Source organism: Desmodus rotundus, chromosome 10 (assembly GCF_022682495.2).
Source record: "Desmodus rotundus isolate HL8 chromosome 10, HLdesRot8A.1, whole genome shotgun sequence".
Lineage (NCBI taxonomy): Eukaryota > Metazoa > Chordata > Mammalia > Chiroptera > Phyllostomidae > Desmodus > Desmodus rotundus.
The window spans coordinates 35,980,038-35,998,304 of record NC_071396.1 but is presented as its reverse complement, the minus strand read 5'-3'; the positions used below and the strand labels follow the sequence as shown (position 1 = coordinate 35,998,304).

The following is an 18,267-nucleotide window of genomic DNA, read 5'->3' as shown; positions in this document are numbered from 1 at the left end:
ATCACGTCCTTCCCATTTGCTACCTTGATTTTCGTCTTTGCCATCGTGACAGTCTACCTTCACCTCCTTATATTTGACTGGAACCACCTTCACTTTCATTCCCTTCTGTTTCATCCTTCACCTTTACCTGCTTCCCCTTTAACCTTTACTTCTTGCTGCTTTACCTTCATCACAACTGTCAGCACCTTGAGATTTACCATGTTCACCTTGTATGACCTTCACTTTGCTGCTGAAGGTCATGAAAGTGATAGTGTTGGAGGCACAAACTTTCTGCCCAGCAAACTAAAAACCCTACACTGAGTCTGATGACATCATTGCTGGCTACACAATGTGGCTCCCACTGGCTCTACACAAGTGCCCACTTTTCTTCTTGTAATACTGATAAAACCAAGGAACGGGGTTACATACTGCTCTGGTTCCGGAGGCGGTCGGATGCTCCGCAGCTTCATTTCGTCGAGTCCTTTCCAGTATTTGAAATTGTTGTCCAGGTGCTGCAGTAACTCTGGTAGGTCTACAAAGGCTGGAGAAAAAGAGGGGAGTGTGAGATCTTTCGACAGCCTCAATTTAGAGGTTCATGCTAAGGAGCAAGCGTTCAGAAGAGAAAGGGGATCTGAGAAGGCATTTGCAGAAAGCTAAGCAGTGCTAAACAGGCCTGAGGGGGGACACAGCAGCTCCTCTATGATCTTTTCAGCTGGCAACTCTGATAAATAAAACACAGGAAGCTCATCTGCTTAATTACCACAAACAGCACCTTTGGGGCTGGGGTGTTAGACACGAAATATAGTGAGTCCCCAACATTATGGCATTACCAGGAGGGAGCAGGCTGTGACCATCTCTCCTGTCTGTGCCTCGCCCCTTCACCCTCAGCTGTAGACCCCATCTGTACGCTGTCTGCCCTGTAGCCCTTCCCCAAGTGCAGTCCCATGGCTGGCAGAGCAGGTTCCCAGGGGGTATTAATGGGGCCTCTTCTGAGACACCTCCATCTGACGGGCTCCTCGCTGGCACTGAAGGTTGAAGGGTCTTGTGCATCTATCAGGGACCAGCTCACTCTCAGGTCTACTCCAAAGTGAGGCCTGGAAGCACATGGCACAGAGCTTCTGGAGGAGCACCGTGGGGTTGTGGAGTCTGTGGTTTTGAATCCTCAGTCCTCCACTACAAGCTGTGGGGCCCCAAGTTCAATTCTCTCACCTATGAAACTGGCGTAATGACATCCGCCCTGGAGGCGGTTAATGAGGGTGTGCACAGAGAGCCCAAGCCCCCTGGGTAATGGCTTCTTGTTCTCCTCAGTCCTGGAAAATCTAAGTCCCCAAACATAATCTAGAGCACAGGCAACAAACGCAAGGCCTGGGGGCTGTATGCGTCCCGCACCTTATTTCTACCAGGTGGCAGTGCCGAGCTCTCAGTTAACTGTTAAGGAGCAGTTACATGTATACAGTCCTAAAATTACAGTTGACCCTTTGAAGGCAACTGCGAGGCTGATGTGGCCCCTGGTGAAAATGAGTTTGACACCCCCGCTCTAGAGTCAAATACAGTATTTGCTACTTCCTACTTACTGTTCAGTCATGTAGGAAATATCCCGTCAGAGTTCTTACCGTCCCAAGCATCGAACATGCCTGTGATGAAGTAATCGATGAAGGAGATCTGGGCCTTGGGGATGCTGCAGGTGCTTCTGTCAAAAACCGGCATCACCACAGGTAGGTCTTGCCGCTTTTCTTCATCAGTCTGCAGGGCAGAAGATGCCAGAGTCACAAGTCTGCAGTGTCTGCTCTATTCCAGCAGAGCCTCAGCCAACACAACCAGACCTGCCACCAAACACTAAGTTGTTCCCAGAGTGGGGAGTCCTCTGGGCCCTCCTGGAGGGCCCAGAGGACTCCCCAATGTGTTGTCACCCCCCGGAAGGCCGCTAAGTTAAGCTTTTGCGTGGTGCCTGCAGTGCTGCCACTGCTCCACTGTCCTAGGCACAGCCTGGCCGCGCTCCTGCCCAGGGGGTATCTCCAGGGCCTAACGCAGGGACGTGAGGCTGAGAATCAGCGCCCTTCCCAGCAGAGGTACTAGGGGCTGCTGCTCATCTCAGGCCACAGAATCTTATTAGGAAATTTTCTAAACACCCTTGAGATCCTTGAAGTTAAAAAAATAAAAACCCTGGGGTGGGGGTGGAGAGAAAGTGCAGACAACTGTAATTGAACAATAAAATAATTAAAAATAACTAAATAAAAGCCTTGTTCATTCCAGAGCCCTTTTCATTTTTTTAAATGTATAGTCATGCGTCGCTTAGTGAAGGGGATGCGTTCTAAGGAATGTGATACTGGGTAGACATCACAGCCCACTCCTCCTGCGCTACATGCCTGTACAGCATGTTACTCACTTGAATTGTAAACAATGGTAACTATTTGTGCAGCTAAACGTGGAAAAGGTGCAGGAAAAACAGGGTTCACCTGAGCAGGGCACTTCCTATGACTGGAGCTCCCAGGACTAGACGTTGCTGTGAGTGAATGTGAAGGTCTAGGACAAGACTGTATCTGACCGTAGGAACCGTGGCCCCCAAGTGCTTCCCCGGCTTCCTCCCAGCAGGGTCAGAAATTGAACGAGGAAACTGCCGTGCTGCTCCCAAACAGGGCTGTGGGCCGGGCTGATGGGAAGGATCGAGGAGAAACCCACTGTGTGAGGCAGAGATCTCCATGACAGTGACTGTCAGCAGGGAGTGACCGGTGGCCTAAGGGCCAGTAGGGAGAGGAAATCAGGATGCAGAGAGGGAGAGAAAGATAGGGACTGTGATGGCGATTTGGCTTCAGCTGCTGCAAGTTGGAACAATGGTCAGGTTAAGGAATTTTGTGGCACCCACAAAGAGAGAAGGTTTAACATGGAGAGTGTGTAGGGCTGAGGCCTCAATATTTAGACTCTAGAAATTTTTCTTTCCACTGACCGTGTCCCACACAAGGGGCTCTCCCTGCACTGACCTGATGGAAGAAAGGATGACTGAGCTTTACATCACTACATGCTGAGAACATTTCCAAAGTACAGAGGCAGGCCAGCTCCACGCGACCACAGGGAGCTTTCACTGCAGCGGCAGGGGCCCCTATGGCTCTGTGTTCTCGTCCTGGATCGTGGGTCTGCAACAAGGAGTGTCCAGTGTTCCCTAAAGACCACCAAGCCAGGTCTGGGTGGGCTGTACCTGAGTCCGCAGCGCCCAGGGCCGGGCCCCTCTGCGCTGAGACAGATTGGTGACTGACTGAGTGGAATGTCACTGCGCGGTGACAGGGAGTCTACTGCCAAGCCCCACAGATACCATTCCCATCAGAGGAAAAAAAAAATGAGGAACGTAAAAGGCCGTGTCCTACCTGAGAAAAATACTCTTCTGAGATGCGTGCAGCCCACTCAATGCACTGCTCCAAGGGCCGGCAGGGGTTGGACACATCAGCGCACTTAATCAGCATCCGTTTGATTAGAGTCCGGTTCTCCGGGGTCCTGAGAATAGTGTGAATGGCTTCTTGATCGTCCTCAGTTTTCTGAAACATTGAGTGGAATGTAAGGCAATCAAAATGGGTTCCCGGGCACCATGCCCTGTCCTATTGCTGCGGTCCACTTGGAAGCACAGGGAGGCACTGTCTGGGATCTACCATTTAAGGGCTCACGGAACAGACTCTGAGCACTGAGCGAGGCCCCTCACTTCACAGGGGAAAACCAAGGCCCAGTGAGAACTGCCGCCTCCGGGGCACGTGCACAGTGGGGAGTGGCTGGAGAGAGACCCCAAGGACTCCAACCTACCCCGGAATGTCCAAGAACAGGGGAGTGGTCTGCCCTTCAAATACATTGATCTAAAATTTGATCCTCCCTCCAAAATTATTACATCTACTTTTTGGACATTCTATTTTTTTTTTCCTGCCAAGTTTCTGTCCCATAAATTGACCAGTGGAAATTAATTTGATGAGTCAACGACATACAGGGATGCGGGTCCCAAACACAGCTTCTCTTGGCGGTCTCCCTTACCTCGTTTTCTTCTAGTGCTGCCAAGGGCTTGTTGACACTGTTGACAAACTTGTTGACGTGCTCAAAGTGCTTTGTCATCTCCGTGGCCAAGACCATGTCAATAATAGCCTGGCGCAGGGTCCGATAGTCATTCCTGTTTCAGACGACAAAGGAGAGGTTGCTGCGGATCCCAGGTCCAGACCGGACAGGTAGGGACTCCCGGAAACTGGCTGTTACCTGGGATGCATGTCCACTGCGGCCCGAGTTCTAATGTCACTGGAAGGCACACTGTCCACAAACGTGGAAGTGCTAGGTGAGTGCCTCCATGGTTTAGCAAGGGGAACCACAAGAGAAGTGCAAATCAGAGGCTTAAGGGCAGGACCTTGTAGCTGTGTCCATGTCATTGTCACCCGTAGTGCAAGGCACAGGGTTCTCGGAACAGAAATGCAGTAGGGGAGAGCAGAGCCCGCTGTCTCAGGGGAGATAAGACGGAGGTCTGTGCTTATGGTGAATGCACCCCATGTGAGGCCCCAGCAACATCAGTGCCCAGAAGGCGGACAGCAGACCCCCCTGACAGCTGAGCCAGTCACAGGGAGCACTCAGCACCTCTTCCTCCAGTGCTGGCTTGCATGTACAAATTATTATTTTTTGAGGATGCAAACCATAAATTAAGAATTCAGAAGGCACAGAGAATAAAAAATGAAATCTGCCCCTTTTCTCCAGTCACCCCCTCACCCCGTTTCTTTCCCTGGAAATAGCCAGTCATCAGGGTTTTGTGTACTCTGCAGAGATAAGGTATGTGTGCACATCCGTACACAGGTAACCATGAATAAACCCACGTTATTCCGCCTCTGAAATTCTAGAAGGTGGCAAAACAGTTTAGTAAAATCAGGAATTCCCTTTTTATAAAATACCAAATCCCATGTTAAAACTTTCCTTAAAAATCCAAATTACGTAGTTATAAGTACAGTTGTTCATATTGAAAATAATATAATTAAAAAACAATACAAGAATAAACTATATCGTGTACTCACAACTGCAAACCTGTTTTGCCCACCCCGTATTCCTCTTGATGGAATACGTTTTCCTCCCTCTGACGCTCAGTCCTGTCACCAGACATGGAGGGTGCAGTGATGAACCAAAGACATAAGGCACTATGATCGCAGCTTAAGAATCAAATCAGATGTTAGACAAGTAATGAAAAATGAGTATTTAAACATGTGGTAAGGGCGAGGAACTTGCGACTGAACAACTAGTGTGAGGGGTCAGGGGAGTGACATGTGAACAGAGGAAATGAGAAATTCGCTGGGCGCAGGAGGGCAGTGGGCTGTCCAGGCAGATGATGGGTTCTGAGTCCCTTAGAGCTCACAATGTCAGCGTCATACTTCCTTGTCTTGAAATGTCAAGACACACAGGAGCTGAGCCTTGAAACCACTGTGCTGAGTGCAGACGCCAGTCACAGAGACGGCACGGTGAGTGCACATGTCCAGAACTGGTGGGTCTATGGAGATGGTAAGTAGCGCAGTGGTGGCCCGGGGCTGGGGGTGTGCGGTGAGGAGTGACTGCTCATGCGTCTGATTGGGGGGCAGGGGGATGAAAATGTCCTATAAGTGGTGGCGGCCAGGTTGCAGTGCTCTGACTGAAGACCACCGCACACTTCACATGGGTGAACAGTAAAGTACATGAATGTATCTCGATAGAGCTGTTAACAGAGAGAGAGAGACTAACATACTTCCGCAGTCCTTCTCCTTACCTCTCCATGTTTTTGAAGATGTTGCATTTGTCATCGCCAGCGGTCAGCTGGAAGGCCAAGGCCGCGTGGTGGCTCTCCAGCACAGCGAGGTCATTGTACAGGATGGCCAGCTCGCTTCCAGCGTTACACAGGAAGGAGTTCGTCCTCCCGGGGTGGTCCACGTCATGAATGGTGGCTGCAATGAGGGCTGCGGCCTCATCAACCGGATCTAAAGTTTGCTGAAAACAAGAGATCTTTTAAAAATTGGGGCACTGAGCTGAAAGCAAGGACACCTTCTGTATAGTTTTCTTTCTGCCTTATTATTCTAATGTAAGAATATCTCACATTTCTGAGAAAAGCATATTGTTGAGCAAATCCAGTTTCCCTACCTCCTGTCAAAGTTATATTTTTGCATGTGTTTTAGGAAACATTACGGGATTCTCAGTCTCACACAAGTTAAGGACGTAACAAAATACGGGGTGTCCTCAACAGAGAGGAGTAAGTGGCTGAATTGTATGATGTGAGTTATATCTCAGTAAATGATGTTAAATGTTTTAATTTAGCTTTCTGAATATATATATTTGTATGTTATCTACAGAGTAGTTCAGAAGCAATAAATTACATCAAAAATGCGGCCGTCTGTGTGTGCTGATCCGTACTGACACAGACACCCCTCTCCTGCCGCTGAGTTTTGTCCTTCATGACCTAGTCTGCTCTCTGGACTCTGACTCTGTCTAGGTCTTGGGAATGGTCCTTCTTTCCAAACAAAACAAAAACACCTGCAGGAACAAGGACAGGGCAACCGCAAGATCCAGCTCTGAGAGGGTTCGCCTTCGGGGTGAGGAAATGACCTGTGGTCAACACACCCATGTGCTAGACATGACCTCGTCCCTTCCCGGACTCTGGGGGGACGGGTGGGGGTTCTAAAGTGGTGACAGCCAACACTTGGCTGGCTGGACATGTCTCTAGGTTTAGGGTGAGCCCCCCAGAGGAACAGCCCTCTGCTGTCTTGCTGGCTTTCTCCCTGGGTCCCTGCTCCTCACACTCCCGCGAACCAGCTGGGTGCACGTCCTGAACGAACACAGGACCCCTCCCAGAGCTGCAGCCCGGCCTCCAACCTGATTGTCTCGTGGCCACAGCCTTCTTGGGCCAGGCCGCACAGTTGTGGGATTGCTCCTGAGCAGTCACACTGGGTGGTAACTTGGTGGGGGCAGAAACAGCACAAACACCACTCACCTTTATCCTTTCTCTGCAGAGGAAATAGGCAGTGGCGTGCAGCACGTCGGCGGAATGTGTGGAGTTGTGGTAGGGGTTGGAAGGGTGGTAATTGGCTTCGATAATCTGTAACCACAATCTTAGTGTTGTCTCGGAGCAGTTTAAGAATTCACAGATTCCAAAACGAGCGAAGATTTTGAGACCAAGATAAATTAAAGGCCTATAAAGAAAAACATGCATAGCATTAATGCAGAGTAAGAGGCCAAGTGTTTGGAGCCCTGAACAGGGTCAGATCCAATAAGCAAACCTGAGTCTGACTTCAGAGAGGGCGAGGGCAGCAAAGGGGCGCTGGCCTCTCTGTCACCCTCTCGGTGGGGAGGCAGCATCAAGCTTGGCAGGAGCCCAGTTCCAATTCGGGCCTCAGACTCTTGTCTGGTGCACGAGGGCTCAGACCCCTACTTGCACTACTGGGTTCCTCAAAGTCAGCGTGTTTGTGGCCAAGTTCAACTTGTGCCACTTTGAACCCTATCTTCTCCTCTGGAACCACTGGCCCCATGCCATTGGCCAGATGCCCTACCTGAAGACAGTAACAGTTTCTAATGACCACACATGGGCCTGACGTGTCACGTGCCATGTGCTGGTCTCCACAGCCTGGAGGTAGCTGACGAATGTGAGGAAGTACCCCCTTAGAAGGTGACCAACTGACTACCAAGTCCATGATCTGGCCTTTGGCTTAGAAGGTCAAGGAATCTGGCTCTGCTTGAGGCAGTGCCCAGGGTGGCCAGGCTCACAGGACTTGAACTCACCTGCCTTGGCCCAGTCCATGTGATGCCGTCACCTGTGTGGGGAGCTCTTTGCCACTGTCTCTGCCCACGTTGGGGACGCAGAGGTAGAGTGCATGAGGAGGCTGACTCGTGGTGAGTGTGAGCAAGGGCAGGGCCACCATGGGGACAGTTCTCCGAGGTGGGAGTTACCCCGCAGTGATGCCCCGAGAGCACACCTGTCCTGGGACTGCCTCAGTCCACCACGTTAAGAGTCTCCCACCTGGAGGGCAGCTGGGCCAGCCTCAGCTCTGTCACATCCCTCTCCTGGGTGCCAGGCCAGCCATACTGCTGTGGTTGACAGCTCTTCTCTAACGAGGCATAAAATTGAAGGTACAATCCCAATCCTCCCCCAGTCTGTGGTCCCACCCAGTCCAGGGTGACTAGAGTCTTAGGTGTCCCTGTGCCTGTCACCAGCACAGCAACTGAGATCTGGGGACAGCTTTTCTCAAATATGTGTGTTGGTGTATGTGTGATGTTTAGTTCTAGGCTCCGAGTAGGAGCTCTTTGCTGCCATTTCAACATATCACTACCTACAGGCGAAATCAGTATCTGTACAGAAAAAAAAAAAACCCGTGCTATTTGGAAGCATAGCCACTTGCTCAATTTCATGCTTTCCATGAGTCTGCTGTCTCCTCTGGGGCCGGGACCAGGCAGACTTGCCCTGGCTTCTCAAGGCCTCTCTGGCTCCAATTCAGAGGCTCCTGCTGCCCTGCTCCCCTTCCTGAGCCTCCTCCCAAGGACCAGGGACCAGCTCTGTGCAAAACCCGCCTACTACTCGTGTGGCTTCCCCCACAGGCCCTTGGCATCAGGCACTCTGCTTGCTGAGTGAGCTCCACGTGGACTCACCTTTTCTGAGTGGCGGCCTCCAGTTCAAAAATATCAAAGTCCCAGTAGTCCTCATTTTCTATGGCCCGCGCTATCCGCGGTGGCACGTCATGGAGGGTGATGGGAGTGACTATATTGCTCGAAACCTGGTGCAGGCCTGGGGAGTGGCAAATTTGGAGAACAGCGTTAACAGGCTTCATGGCATTAGCTCTTCCTGAGCGGGGACAGTGCTGTTTCTGAGGGTTTATGTCCTGCCCAGAAACTGCTAACAGATGAGGAAAACTACCTGAAAAATGCACTTAAGTTTGACTGTAATGTTAATAGTGATCCAAAAAAATTAAAAAAGGAAAAACTCACCTTTTGCTGAAAGAACACATTCATTCCCAGATAGCCTTCGCAATCCATCCTGATAAAAATCAAGGAAACAAAAAAAGGGAAGTCACAATCAAGTCACAGCTGTGTTTACCTCTTGAAGACGCCTCATCAGTGCACCCAAGGAGCCCCTGCCACTCTGGCACGCACACAGCCTGCCTGGAAGGACGGACTAAACTCGGGAAGGCACCGGGCCACGCAAGGGCCAGGGAGGGCAGGCCTGGCTTTCCCACCACCACTCCAGACGGCCTGGTTTCTTAGGGACAACAATGCCCCTGTGCCCTCAACCCTAATGGACACCAGGCTTCCTCGCCCTCCAAGCACCCTCTCTGTGCCCAGCAGACTCAGGTGAGAGCTGCTGCCGGACTCCTGCCCTGGCCCCTCCAGCAGCCCCCTTTCCATCCTGCGGTGACTTCCCCTACCTCGCCTCTCCCCTCCCCTCAGCCCCCCCCCACCCCACATGCCGGAGGAGCCTCAGCCATGATAGGCCAGATCTATGTTAGACAGGATTGGCACCAGGAACCTTGCTGCCCTTTCTGAAGTCACTGGATGTCTTAGAAATTAGGATTAAGACATCAAGACTTCAAAAAGCAGGAACTGGGAGGGAAGGTGAATTTTATTTCTGACCAACACAAAGATGACAGCAATGGACTGATCTGTTTTCTACCAGGTGGTTCTCCACTTGTGAGACCTCTGTCCTAGACGGGCTAGAGGTGGCACCCAGGGCCCCTCCAGAGACCATGGTACACAGCCCCCTTCTAATCAGATGGTCCCAAGTCATTCTCCCCCATGAAGTCACCAAATCTGTAGGATGTATGGTGGAGGGGATGCCCCATCCCCTGGGGCCTCTTTAAAGAGATATACACACACACACACACACACACACACACTCTCTGTTTTGTGATACAGCAGTATACAGAACATTTCTTTTCTCCTACCCTTGTTTTCAAAATCTTTAAAACAATTAAGTTTTATTTAAATAAACTGCTCGTAGAACCCCCAAGCAAAGGTGGAGCCCTGGCTCAGCAGACTTCCTAGAACATGCCCCTCCCAGCTCGGCTCCAAGCCGAGGTGGCTGGGTGGGAGACAGTGGGTGGATGACGGCTGTGGATGGAGCTGACGTGCAGCCCAGCCCGTGCACAGATCGCCACGGGACAAACAGCAAGAGGTGACTGCAGGCAGCAGCCTGGTCCGTGCACTTACAGACATCAGGCCCCCAACGAGGTCGCTGGCATGAGGGTCATCATCCTTAACACCGAACTGCGGAGAATACAACTCGGTGGTTCTCAGAATTTCCAGCACACGGTCTAAGGCTTCTGTCACAGGCATGGGACTGTTTTCCTGGGCGGCATTGATAATATTGATTACCTGCAACATGGAAAGGCAGACTTGAGGCTCTAACCATAAAACAACAGGAAAGCCACCGGAGAGCCAGGCTGGCAGCGGGGCGCAAAGCTGGCTGCGGCCAGGCTTGCTGGTCACACCTCCAGTCCTGTCTCCCCAGGGGAAGCGGCTCCCTAGACAAGGACAGCACTGAGACTGCTGCGGGCCCCTGTTTCTTCTTTGTGGGGACCGTCAACTGGGAGAACAAGGCATGTCCCTGCTCTTGCAGGGGACTGGCCACCGACCACCTCACCTTGGTGATGGGCGCCTCGATGGTCATGGAATGGACTCGGGCCATGGAGGAATGTTGTCTCTGGCTGGCCACTGTGGAGAGACCACATGAGCAGAGGTCAGGGTGGGCACAGCCTCACGCACCTGTCTCGAGCCAGGGCCCCAGGTCCCCGCCCCCCCCCCCCCCCCCCCCCAGGCCTCAGAGCGCCCAGCTGCAGAGGGCTCAGGGCCAGAGCCGCCCAGCCTGCTGAGCTTCCTTCCCACCCTGACAAGCCCACTCTGCTTCCTCCGGTTCTAGGCACTAGGAAGCACGTGCCACCCCCAGCCTGAACTTCTGACGTCAGAGAGAAAATAGGAAACAATCCAGCACGCCAAAGCCAAAGAGCCTCTTTTTGTCTTTATAATAATAAGGCTTTATAACTACCCAGCTTGCTGCTGTCCAGGAGTGAGAATGTTCTGGAAGACAATGCCATCCAGGCTCTCTGTGTGGCAGGAGCTATAACTACAATTCACCATGAACCAAAACACGTAAATTTCTGGTTACAGTTTTCAAAGCATCTTTTGGTGTTTTCCACTGTTACGCTTACTCTAGACAAACCAGGCGAACCCTGTAACGGGCAAGCAGCAACGCCAAGGCTCCAGAGTTTGTTAACTTTTCGTTGCTCCTACAAGATGTGGTTCCTTTGGGTGGTGGAGGCGTGGCCCGGGCGGTGCACAGGCAGGAAAACACACGCACACAGAGTTCTGTGTGTCTTCCTGAAAGCGCACTGTCAGGCCAAACGTGCTTTACCGAAGGCCTTAAAGGAGCACACAGTGTTCACAGCCTGGCGTGGCCACTTCACATCACCACACTAAGGCCCAGCAAGAAAGGCCTGCTTAGGAAGTCCCTCACATACCAAACACAGCTCACCTCCTCACCAAAAGGTAAGCTTCTACGGCAAACTGCAACCCACAATGAAATACAGTTAAGTCCTCACTTAATGCCATTGATAGGTTTGTGGAAACTTCTGTTTTAAGCAAAAGGACATAGGAGGAAACCAACTTTACACTAGGTTAATTGATATGAATAAAAGTTGGATTCCTACAGCATGTGTGTGGTCACGAAACATCACCAAACTTCTAAATAAAAACAAAAAACCCTTCTAACATTAAACACTGAAATACGGTGTACACATGAGATCATTATTTTTGAACCTGCTTATTCCAGTTCAGGATCAAGGGTGGCCGGAGCCTCCCCTGGCAGCTAAGGTGCAGGCGGGACCCCTTCCATCACAGGGCCACCCCCTAGATGGGGACACCTAGACACACTCATCCACCTAACGTGCACCCGTGGGAGGAAAGCAGAGGACCAGGAGAAAACCCATGCAGACAGGGGGAGACCTGGCACCTCCACACACAGCGACCCGGCCGGGAACTGATCTTTTTCTATCAACATTGAATGAAACAATGTTATTCGAGGACCTGCTGTATATTGTTAAGAATTTCCGAATGCATTCCTCCACAGGTGGCAAACACAAGGCCTGCGGGCCGAATCCGGCCCTCCACCTTCTTTTATCCGGCCCAGCACCTTGTTTCTACCCGGTGGCAGCACTGAGCTCCTTGCCCCTAGTTAGGGAGCAGTTACATGTACACAGTCCTAAATTACATTCGGCTCTTTGAAGGCAACCGCAAGGCTGATGTAGCCCCTGGTGAAAATGAGTTTGGCACCTCTGCCTCATATTATTACAGCAAGTAAACTACAGAAGAGACAGTAAAATTTACTCTTCCTTTTTCTTTATCCCCATCCTGAGTCAATCAAAGGCTCAGGATGGAGCCCACTGGCGGGAGTGGGAGGAGAGGGAGAAATGACACAGGTGGCGAGAAGGGGCCCTCCCCTGTGTGGCCTGGAGGTGCAGCGACCCACAGATGAGCTGGGGGGCACTGGGCCACATGTGGCCAACACTGTATGGTTGTCTCGGCACCTACCTTCACTCGCTCGAGAGGCCAGGCTTCTGACGTCAAGTGAGCTTTTTCTCTTGTCTTTGTGTTTGCCTGGCTGATTATCTGTGGAAACAAATTACAATCACCTGATCAAAGGGATGTTAACACATTAAGAAAATTACTGATGTAAAAATTTTAAAACAAAACTTAAGAATCAGAACACCATTTAAGTTGCCACAAAAATCAACACAGTGCCTCACAGAAATGACTATGAAAATGAGGTTTTGGGGGCCTGAGTTTCTCACACTGTCCCACCTGGTGCGATTATGTAATTAAGAGTCCCAAGACGTGAAATAAGAACCAGCAGAACTTCTACTAGAGTTCTATACGACTGAGTAAAGTGGTAGGAAAATTTTGATTGCCACCCAGACTTCCTCCAAAGGAAAAAAATCTTTTACGTATTTTTTCTATAATACAAGATCTAAAATGCCCCAGGGAAGAACGTGCCTCTCTCTCCAAGGATAGTTCAAGAACCCCGGTTTGGGGTACATGCCAAATGCCGGTTTACCTTTCTACTCTGACCCCGCTTTCTGTGAACGGCACCGCCATTCTTCAGGGCTCCAAATGGGTTGTCTCGCCTCTTTCCCTGACCCACACCGACCAATGACAAGGCAACACTGACCCTCCCGTCCCCTCCCCGGGCACTTGCTGGGTGCCATGCGTGGTGCTGAGCCTCTGCCACCTGTCCCCATTTCACAGACGAGGAAACTGGGAGCCGCCGCACCAGCACAGGCCTTCCACTGCCCTGTCATGGCTCTGCCCCGGGAGCTGCTCACAAGCGGGGCCTGGATGCAGCCCACCATCAAGACCCCTTTTCACTTGCTATTTGCTACACTCTCCTCTCCATGGGCACTGACTGTGAACTTGTCACCCTCGCGGCTGACTTCTGTGCCACTTCATCTGAAGGACACAATTCAATTCTTGCCTGACCTGACCTGTAGTACCCGGCACAACGGATCCCTCTTTCTGGAAACCTCTGGCTTTCCTTCCATCCCTCACTCTTCCTCCTGCACTGTTTCCTCTTTCTTAACCAGTGCCCGTCCCTCGTGTCCCCAGATGTCTGTGCTGATTCCTTCTCTTCTCGGAAAACACAGTCTCCTTGGGCAATCCCACCCTTCCTTCAGCTTTAAGTAACTCTGGGTTTGCTGCTGTATCCTGAGCTCCGAGCTTCATCTTAGCTGGTCACCTCCATTTGGTCACCCCAGGCACTCCAGATGAACTCACTACCCTCTCCCAAACCCACTCTGTCCCAGGTCACTGAGCTCAGTGGGAGACAAGTCCTCTGTGACTCCTCCCTTCCTGATCTCTACCCCGCCCCTTTTGTCAGCTAAATCTATGATTCAGTCTCCTAAATACCTCTTTTATCTGTCCCTGTCCTAGCTCAGAAATACGTCATCCCCCCTGGGCTTTACCAGCAGCCCCCTTCACTGGTCCCCCAGCCCCTGATCTTGCCCCTGTTATCAATCCCGTCTCCAAAGGCGGCCATGTGACCCTCCTAAAATGAAAACCTGGCCAGATTACTTTCCCAATTAAAACATTTCAGCGGTTCATCATTGCTGTCAGGGTAAGTGTTAAGGTCCTGGGTGTGGCTCCCAGAGCCCTGTGATCTCTGGGCCCTCTGCAGCCCTCAGGAACCATTCACGATGAACCAGCTCACCCCCCAGCTGGTGCCTGGCACTGACCACTCCCCCCACCTGGGAGGGCACCTCACCCATACCGCCTTCTTCACCTGGCTGTCACTCTCCTTGGAAGATGCAGCTCGTAGGTGGTACCTGTGTGCTGACCTCTCAGGATCTCCCCCCAATGCCTCCTGAGCCCACCCTGCACTGCTGGCAACCCCTGCTACGTGCTGTCTTCCGTGCCAGCTGCGAGTGATGGGAGAACAGACGAGTCTGCCTCTCTCCTTCCTCAGTGACCAGCAGCACCCAGCATAGAATAGACATTCGACTAACACACGCCTGCCTGAGCACAAATGAAGGCACCACTCGACGCGACCACTTGATTCCCTGGCTCCCTTACTCCAAACCCATCAGCACCTCGGGACCTAGACTGACTCGCTGGCAGTCAAGGACAAGAACGGTCTGCCCGCAGCAGCCTGCCCTTCCTCTCTCAGTGGTCCGGGCCGCACGTGGGCTGTGTAGGCATGGCTGCCACCCCCTCCATCTCAGGAACAGCCCCGACACCTGCCGCTTCTACCTCCGCTTCTACCTCTGACAGCGAACGCTGTGGCCTCTCCACACGCTCACTCCTCCTCTCTACCTCACGGACCCACCCAAGTACGTCTCCTCCCCCTGAACTGCATGGAGATTCGCATCCACACAGCTGCCTGTTCAGACTGCACTCTTCCTTCACTCATCTCCCTCTGCCCACTCAGCACACATTTGATGGGCACCACATCCCTACGCCAGGCATTAGGGATGTGAAGTGGAAAAGGCATGGTCCAGGGCATGAAGGCAGGGAACTCTTACAGCAGTTATTCTGGAGCACAGAGGAGCCACAAGGAGGAAGTGGCAGACTCTGGTCTGGGGGAGGGGGCAGAGAGGAGATGAGCCAAGAAGCAAAGAGACAGCCTGTGCAGATGGAGCAGAGTGTGGCTGCAGAGAAGCAAGAAGCGTGTGTCCTGAGGAAGAGGCTGTGGCGGGAACGGAGGGAGACCAGGCCAGCTTCAATTTCTACTTAACATTGTGAAGTGACTCTCCCTCCTGTCACCACGCTCTTCCTGTCTTCTGGCTGACCTGTTTCTATCCCAGACACCATTTCCACCATCACCGTCCGGGCAAGCACCACCCCCCCAACCCCCCCCCCATGTGGCACCACAAAGTGCAGCGTGTTCAGATTATTTCTGCCTCCCTCGAACAGTGCGTGTCCGTGTGCCTGAGGCCAGGCTCAGGCCCGATCCAGACCCACTCAGGGTTTACAGCCCAGACACTTGTCACACGAGTGCCTTTGGTGGGACAGTATGATGTGAAAACAACATACAGAACAGGTAAAAGGGACATGTGCTGGGATTTTGTTACTTTTCTGGACACCCCAAATCTGAGCTCCCTTTCCAGTGGAGGCCAGAGATCCCCTTGCTTCCACCCAAGAGCCTGCACCCGAGCGAGCGAGGCAAAGGAGGGAGGCTGTGGAAGCAGCCGTCTGTCCCGCGGTGGCGGCGGCACCTACCACGCTGCTCCTATGGCAGCAGGGACGGCCGCCCGGCTTCCCTTGGTTCCTGCTTTTTTTTTCAGAATAATGCAGCTTTCTTGTCCAACCTGTGAGCCACCCCATTTCCTTCTAGTAAACTCCATTGCTTCTTAAGACCTGATTTTTGTGGTGTGTAAACAAGGTCTCCCAAGGCAAGATCAGCTGAGTCTTTTTGGACATAAAGCCGGCTGGTTGCTGAGGGGACGGCGACTGATGGCCCACAGCTCAGCCAGGTGACAGGAGCTAGGCTCCCGGTGGGTGTGAGCAGTGAAACGACAGAGAGGCCCAGCACACCTGCGGTCTGAGAGCTTCCTCCCCAGTGGACATCTGTGACCTTGTCCCTGATCCTGCCTTCCAGTCCCAGCTCTGTCGTTTATCGGCTGCCCGACGCTAGGCTGTCATTTAACCCTTCTGAACCTCAGGGTCTTTCTCTGACTAAAGAAATGCCAGTAATGGCCATGTGTACCTCACAGGGCTAGTCTAAATATTTTTTAAAAATCCAAGTAAAGGCACTCCCTGACCTTGTAGTGTAAGGGTTACGGCTGTGCTGGACCTATGCTGGCAGCCTCCACTCCTGACCCCCTGCCCCTGCACTTGGCTCCGGAACCTGCATTTCTCCATGTTACTGATGAGCTCTTGGGTGCAAAAGCCACGTCCGGCCCTGCTCTCGCCAACCCCGTTCCTCTGTGCAGTTTGGCCCTGACCACAATCGGCATGTCCACACTCTCCCCTCCCTGACTCAGGGCCACCCAGCAGGTTCCCGCTCCCTCTGACCCCAGTGCACGCCTCCAGGAACCTGCCTTCTCCCCGCCTTTTCCTGCCACCTCCTCCTGGGTCACCTCCATGTCCATGCCCCTTCATCACCCCTGCTCAATCTCATCAATTCCACATCTGCACTACCTGCTGATGCTTTGCTGGCAGCAAATCTTACATCCCCCGCCCTAATGTCTCTGCAGCACACAGAAACGGGGGCTGTGGTGCCCAGCCAGCACCTGACAGAACTTTGCAGAATGAATGAGCAGACAAGTGAACACGTGAGCCTGGGGCCTTTCGAGTACTGCCTTCCAGTTACCCTCCCCGGCCAGATCGCCACACGCTCCCTGTCCAGGCTGCACAGCTTGAGGCTGCTCTCGCTTGCTTTCGTCACTCTGGTCCCTCACCATCTTCCCCGACACCCCCCACCTCTCTTCCCACCATCTCCACCTGATTCTGCTGCTGCTCCAGACTCAATACTGGCACTCCTGCCTCTGGCCCCTCCTTCCACATAATCTGTCACACACGTGCTCTAGCTTCTCAGAGCTCAGGCGTCACACTACTCTGAGGCTCTTACATCCTCAGGCTCCGCTGCCTGCAGATGAAAACCATCACCTGCCTCCCAGCATCCTGCATGCCAGTGAGATTTCATCCTTGCTCTTTCTAGAACACACTCTGTACCTTCCCCTCTTCTGAGCCTGTTCTTATTTCTGGAATGCTTTTCCTTCCACGTTCTCTGTTATTCAAAGCTACCTGTCCCCGTCTGGGACTTTCCCCTCTTCCTCTGAGGTGCCATGACAGCCCTGGTCCTTTGTCACTCACTACCAATCTCTTCCCATCACTTGCCACGTGTCCCTCAGTATCAACATACCTCTTCTCTTCACATGAAAGCCCCGCATGCTCTTGGGGACCCCACAAGAACCACCCCACTGGGTGCTCCAGGCTGCTGGAGCCGGCTGCTTAGACTGAGTGCCAGCCCGCCACTGCCTAGATGGGTATCCGTGGGCAAACGGGTTAGCCTTTCCATCTCCTTCTCTGGAGAAAGGCAGCTTCGTCTACAACGTGCCCACCCATCGGGGTGTTACAAGGCTTCGATTCAACACTCAGCACAGAGGCTGCGCACAGCGCACACTCAGAAAAGGCGAGGGCCATGTTCCAGGAAGGAATGAATGAGCTGCCCGCAGCGGAGGAAAGCAAGTCCCTGACAGCAGAGGAAAGGGAGACAGTCCCCTCCCTGGACCATCTGCAGTCACACAGATGTGGGATGAGCAGGTGGGGTCCGAGGCCCAGGAGACAGGTACCAGGTGGGGCAAGTGTGAAGGCGTCCAGCCCCCTCCCTGTAGGCTGGCAGTGACTACTGTCGGGTGCAGACATCCCTGCTAACGTCCATAGCCTGACACCTGACACTCCTGCCCCTCACAGCGCCCATCAGGCCGACAAACCACACTCACTGAACACGTTTCCATGTAAGTTCACGCACTTGGGGTGACCAGTTCCCTCCCCAGGGACACCTGTTAGAAAGCCCTCACATGGTCAGGGCTGCACCTCGCAGACCAGCCCGGGGAGCTGGTGAGAGAGGTGCTGCCTGGTCCCAGGAAACAGTCGGAGTAAGGGGCTGTTTTCACTTCATTTTTTTCAAAAGCTCAGTGAACCCTAAGAATGAATATGGAGCATCATACCTGTGTGACTGTCAGACTGAACACATTCAGCTATTTTCTCAGCCTAAAAATAAATTTTAAAAGCCATTAGTTCTGATTACCTAAGAATGCAATTAAGAGGAATCTTGCTGGGGGGCAGCCG

At 52.5% G+C, this 18,267-nt stretch overlaps 1 protein-coding gene across 5 annotated transcripts in view; it reads right to left on the bottom strand.

Annotated features, from left to right (window-relative positions):
• PDE8A (phosphodiesterase 8A) overlaps positions 1-18,267 on the bottom strand; it is a 96,154-nt gene that overhangs the window by 4,662 nt on the left and 73,225 nt on the right. For 4 of the 5 annotated variants that reach the window (XM_024561685.4, XM_045196410.3, XM_053912404.2 and 1 more), the window contains exons 11-22: positions 18,147-18,189; positions 12,514-12,591; positions 10,571-10,641; positions 10,138-10,302; positions 8,920-8,968; positions 8,584-8,719; positions 6,935-7,133; positions 5,720-5,937; positions 3,988-4,120; positions 3,339-3,506; positions 1,593-1,722; positions 409-520 (exon numbers count right to left, since the gene is read on the bottom strand). In XM_024561685.4, coding sequence (XP_024417453.3) covers positions 409-520; positions 1,593-1,722; positions 3,339-3,506; positions 3,988-4,120; positions 5,720-5,937; positions 6,935-7,133; positions 8,584-8,719; positions 8,920-8,968; positions 10,138-10,302; positions 10,571-10,641; positions 12,514-12,591; positions 18,147-18,189 — 1,502 coding nt within the window. The remainder of the gene's footprint in view (positions 1-408; positions 521-1,592; positions 1,723-3,338; positions 3,507-3,987; positions 4,121-5,719; positions 5,938-6,934; positions 7,134-8,583; positions 8,720-8,919; positions 8,969-10,137; positions 10,303-10,570; positions 10,642-12,513; positions 12,592-18,146; positions 18,190-18,267) is intronic. The other variant, XM_053912405.1, reaches the window with a different exon arrangement.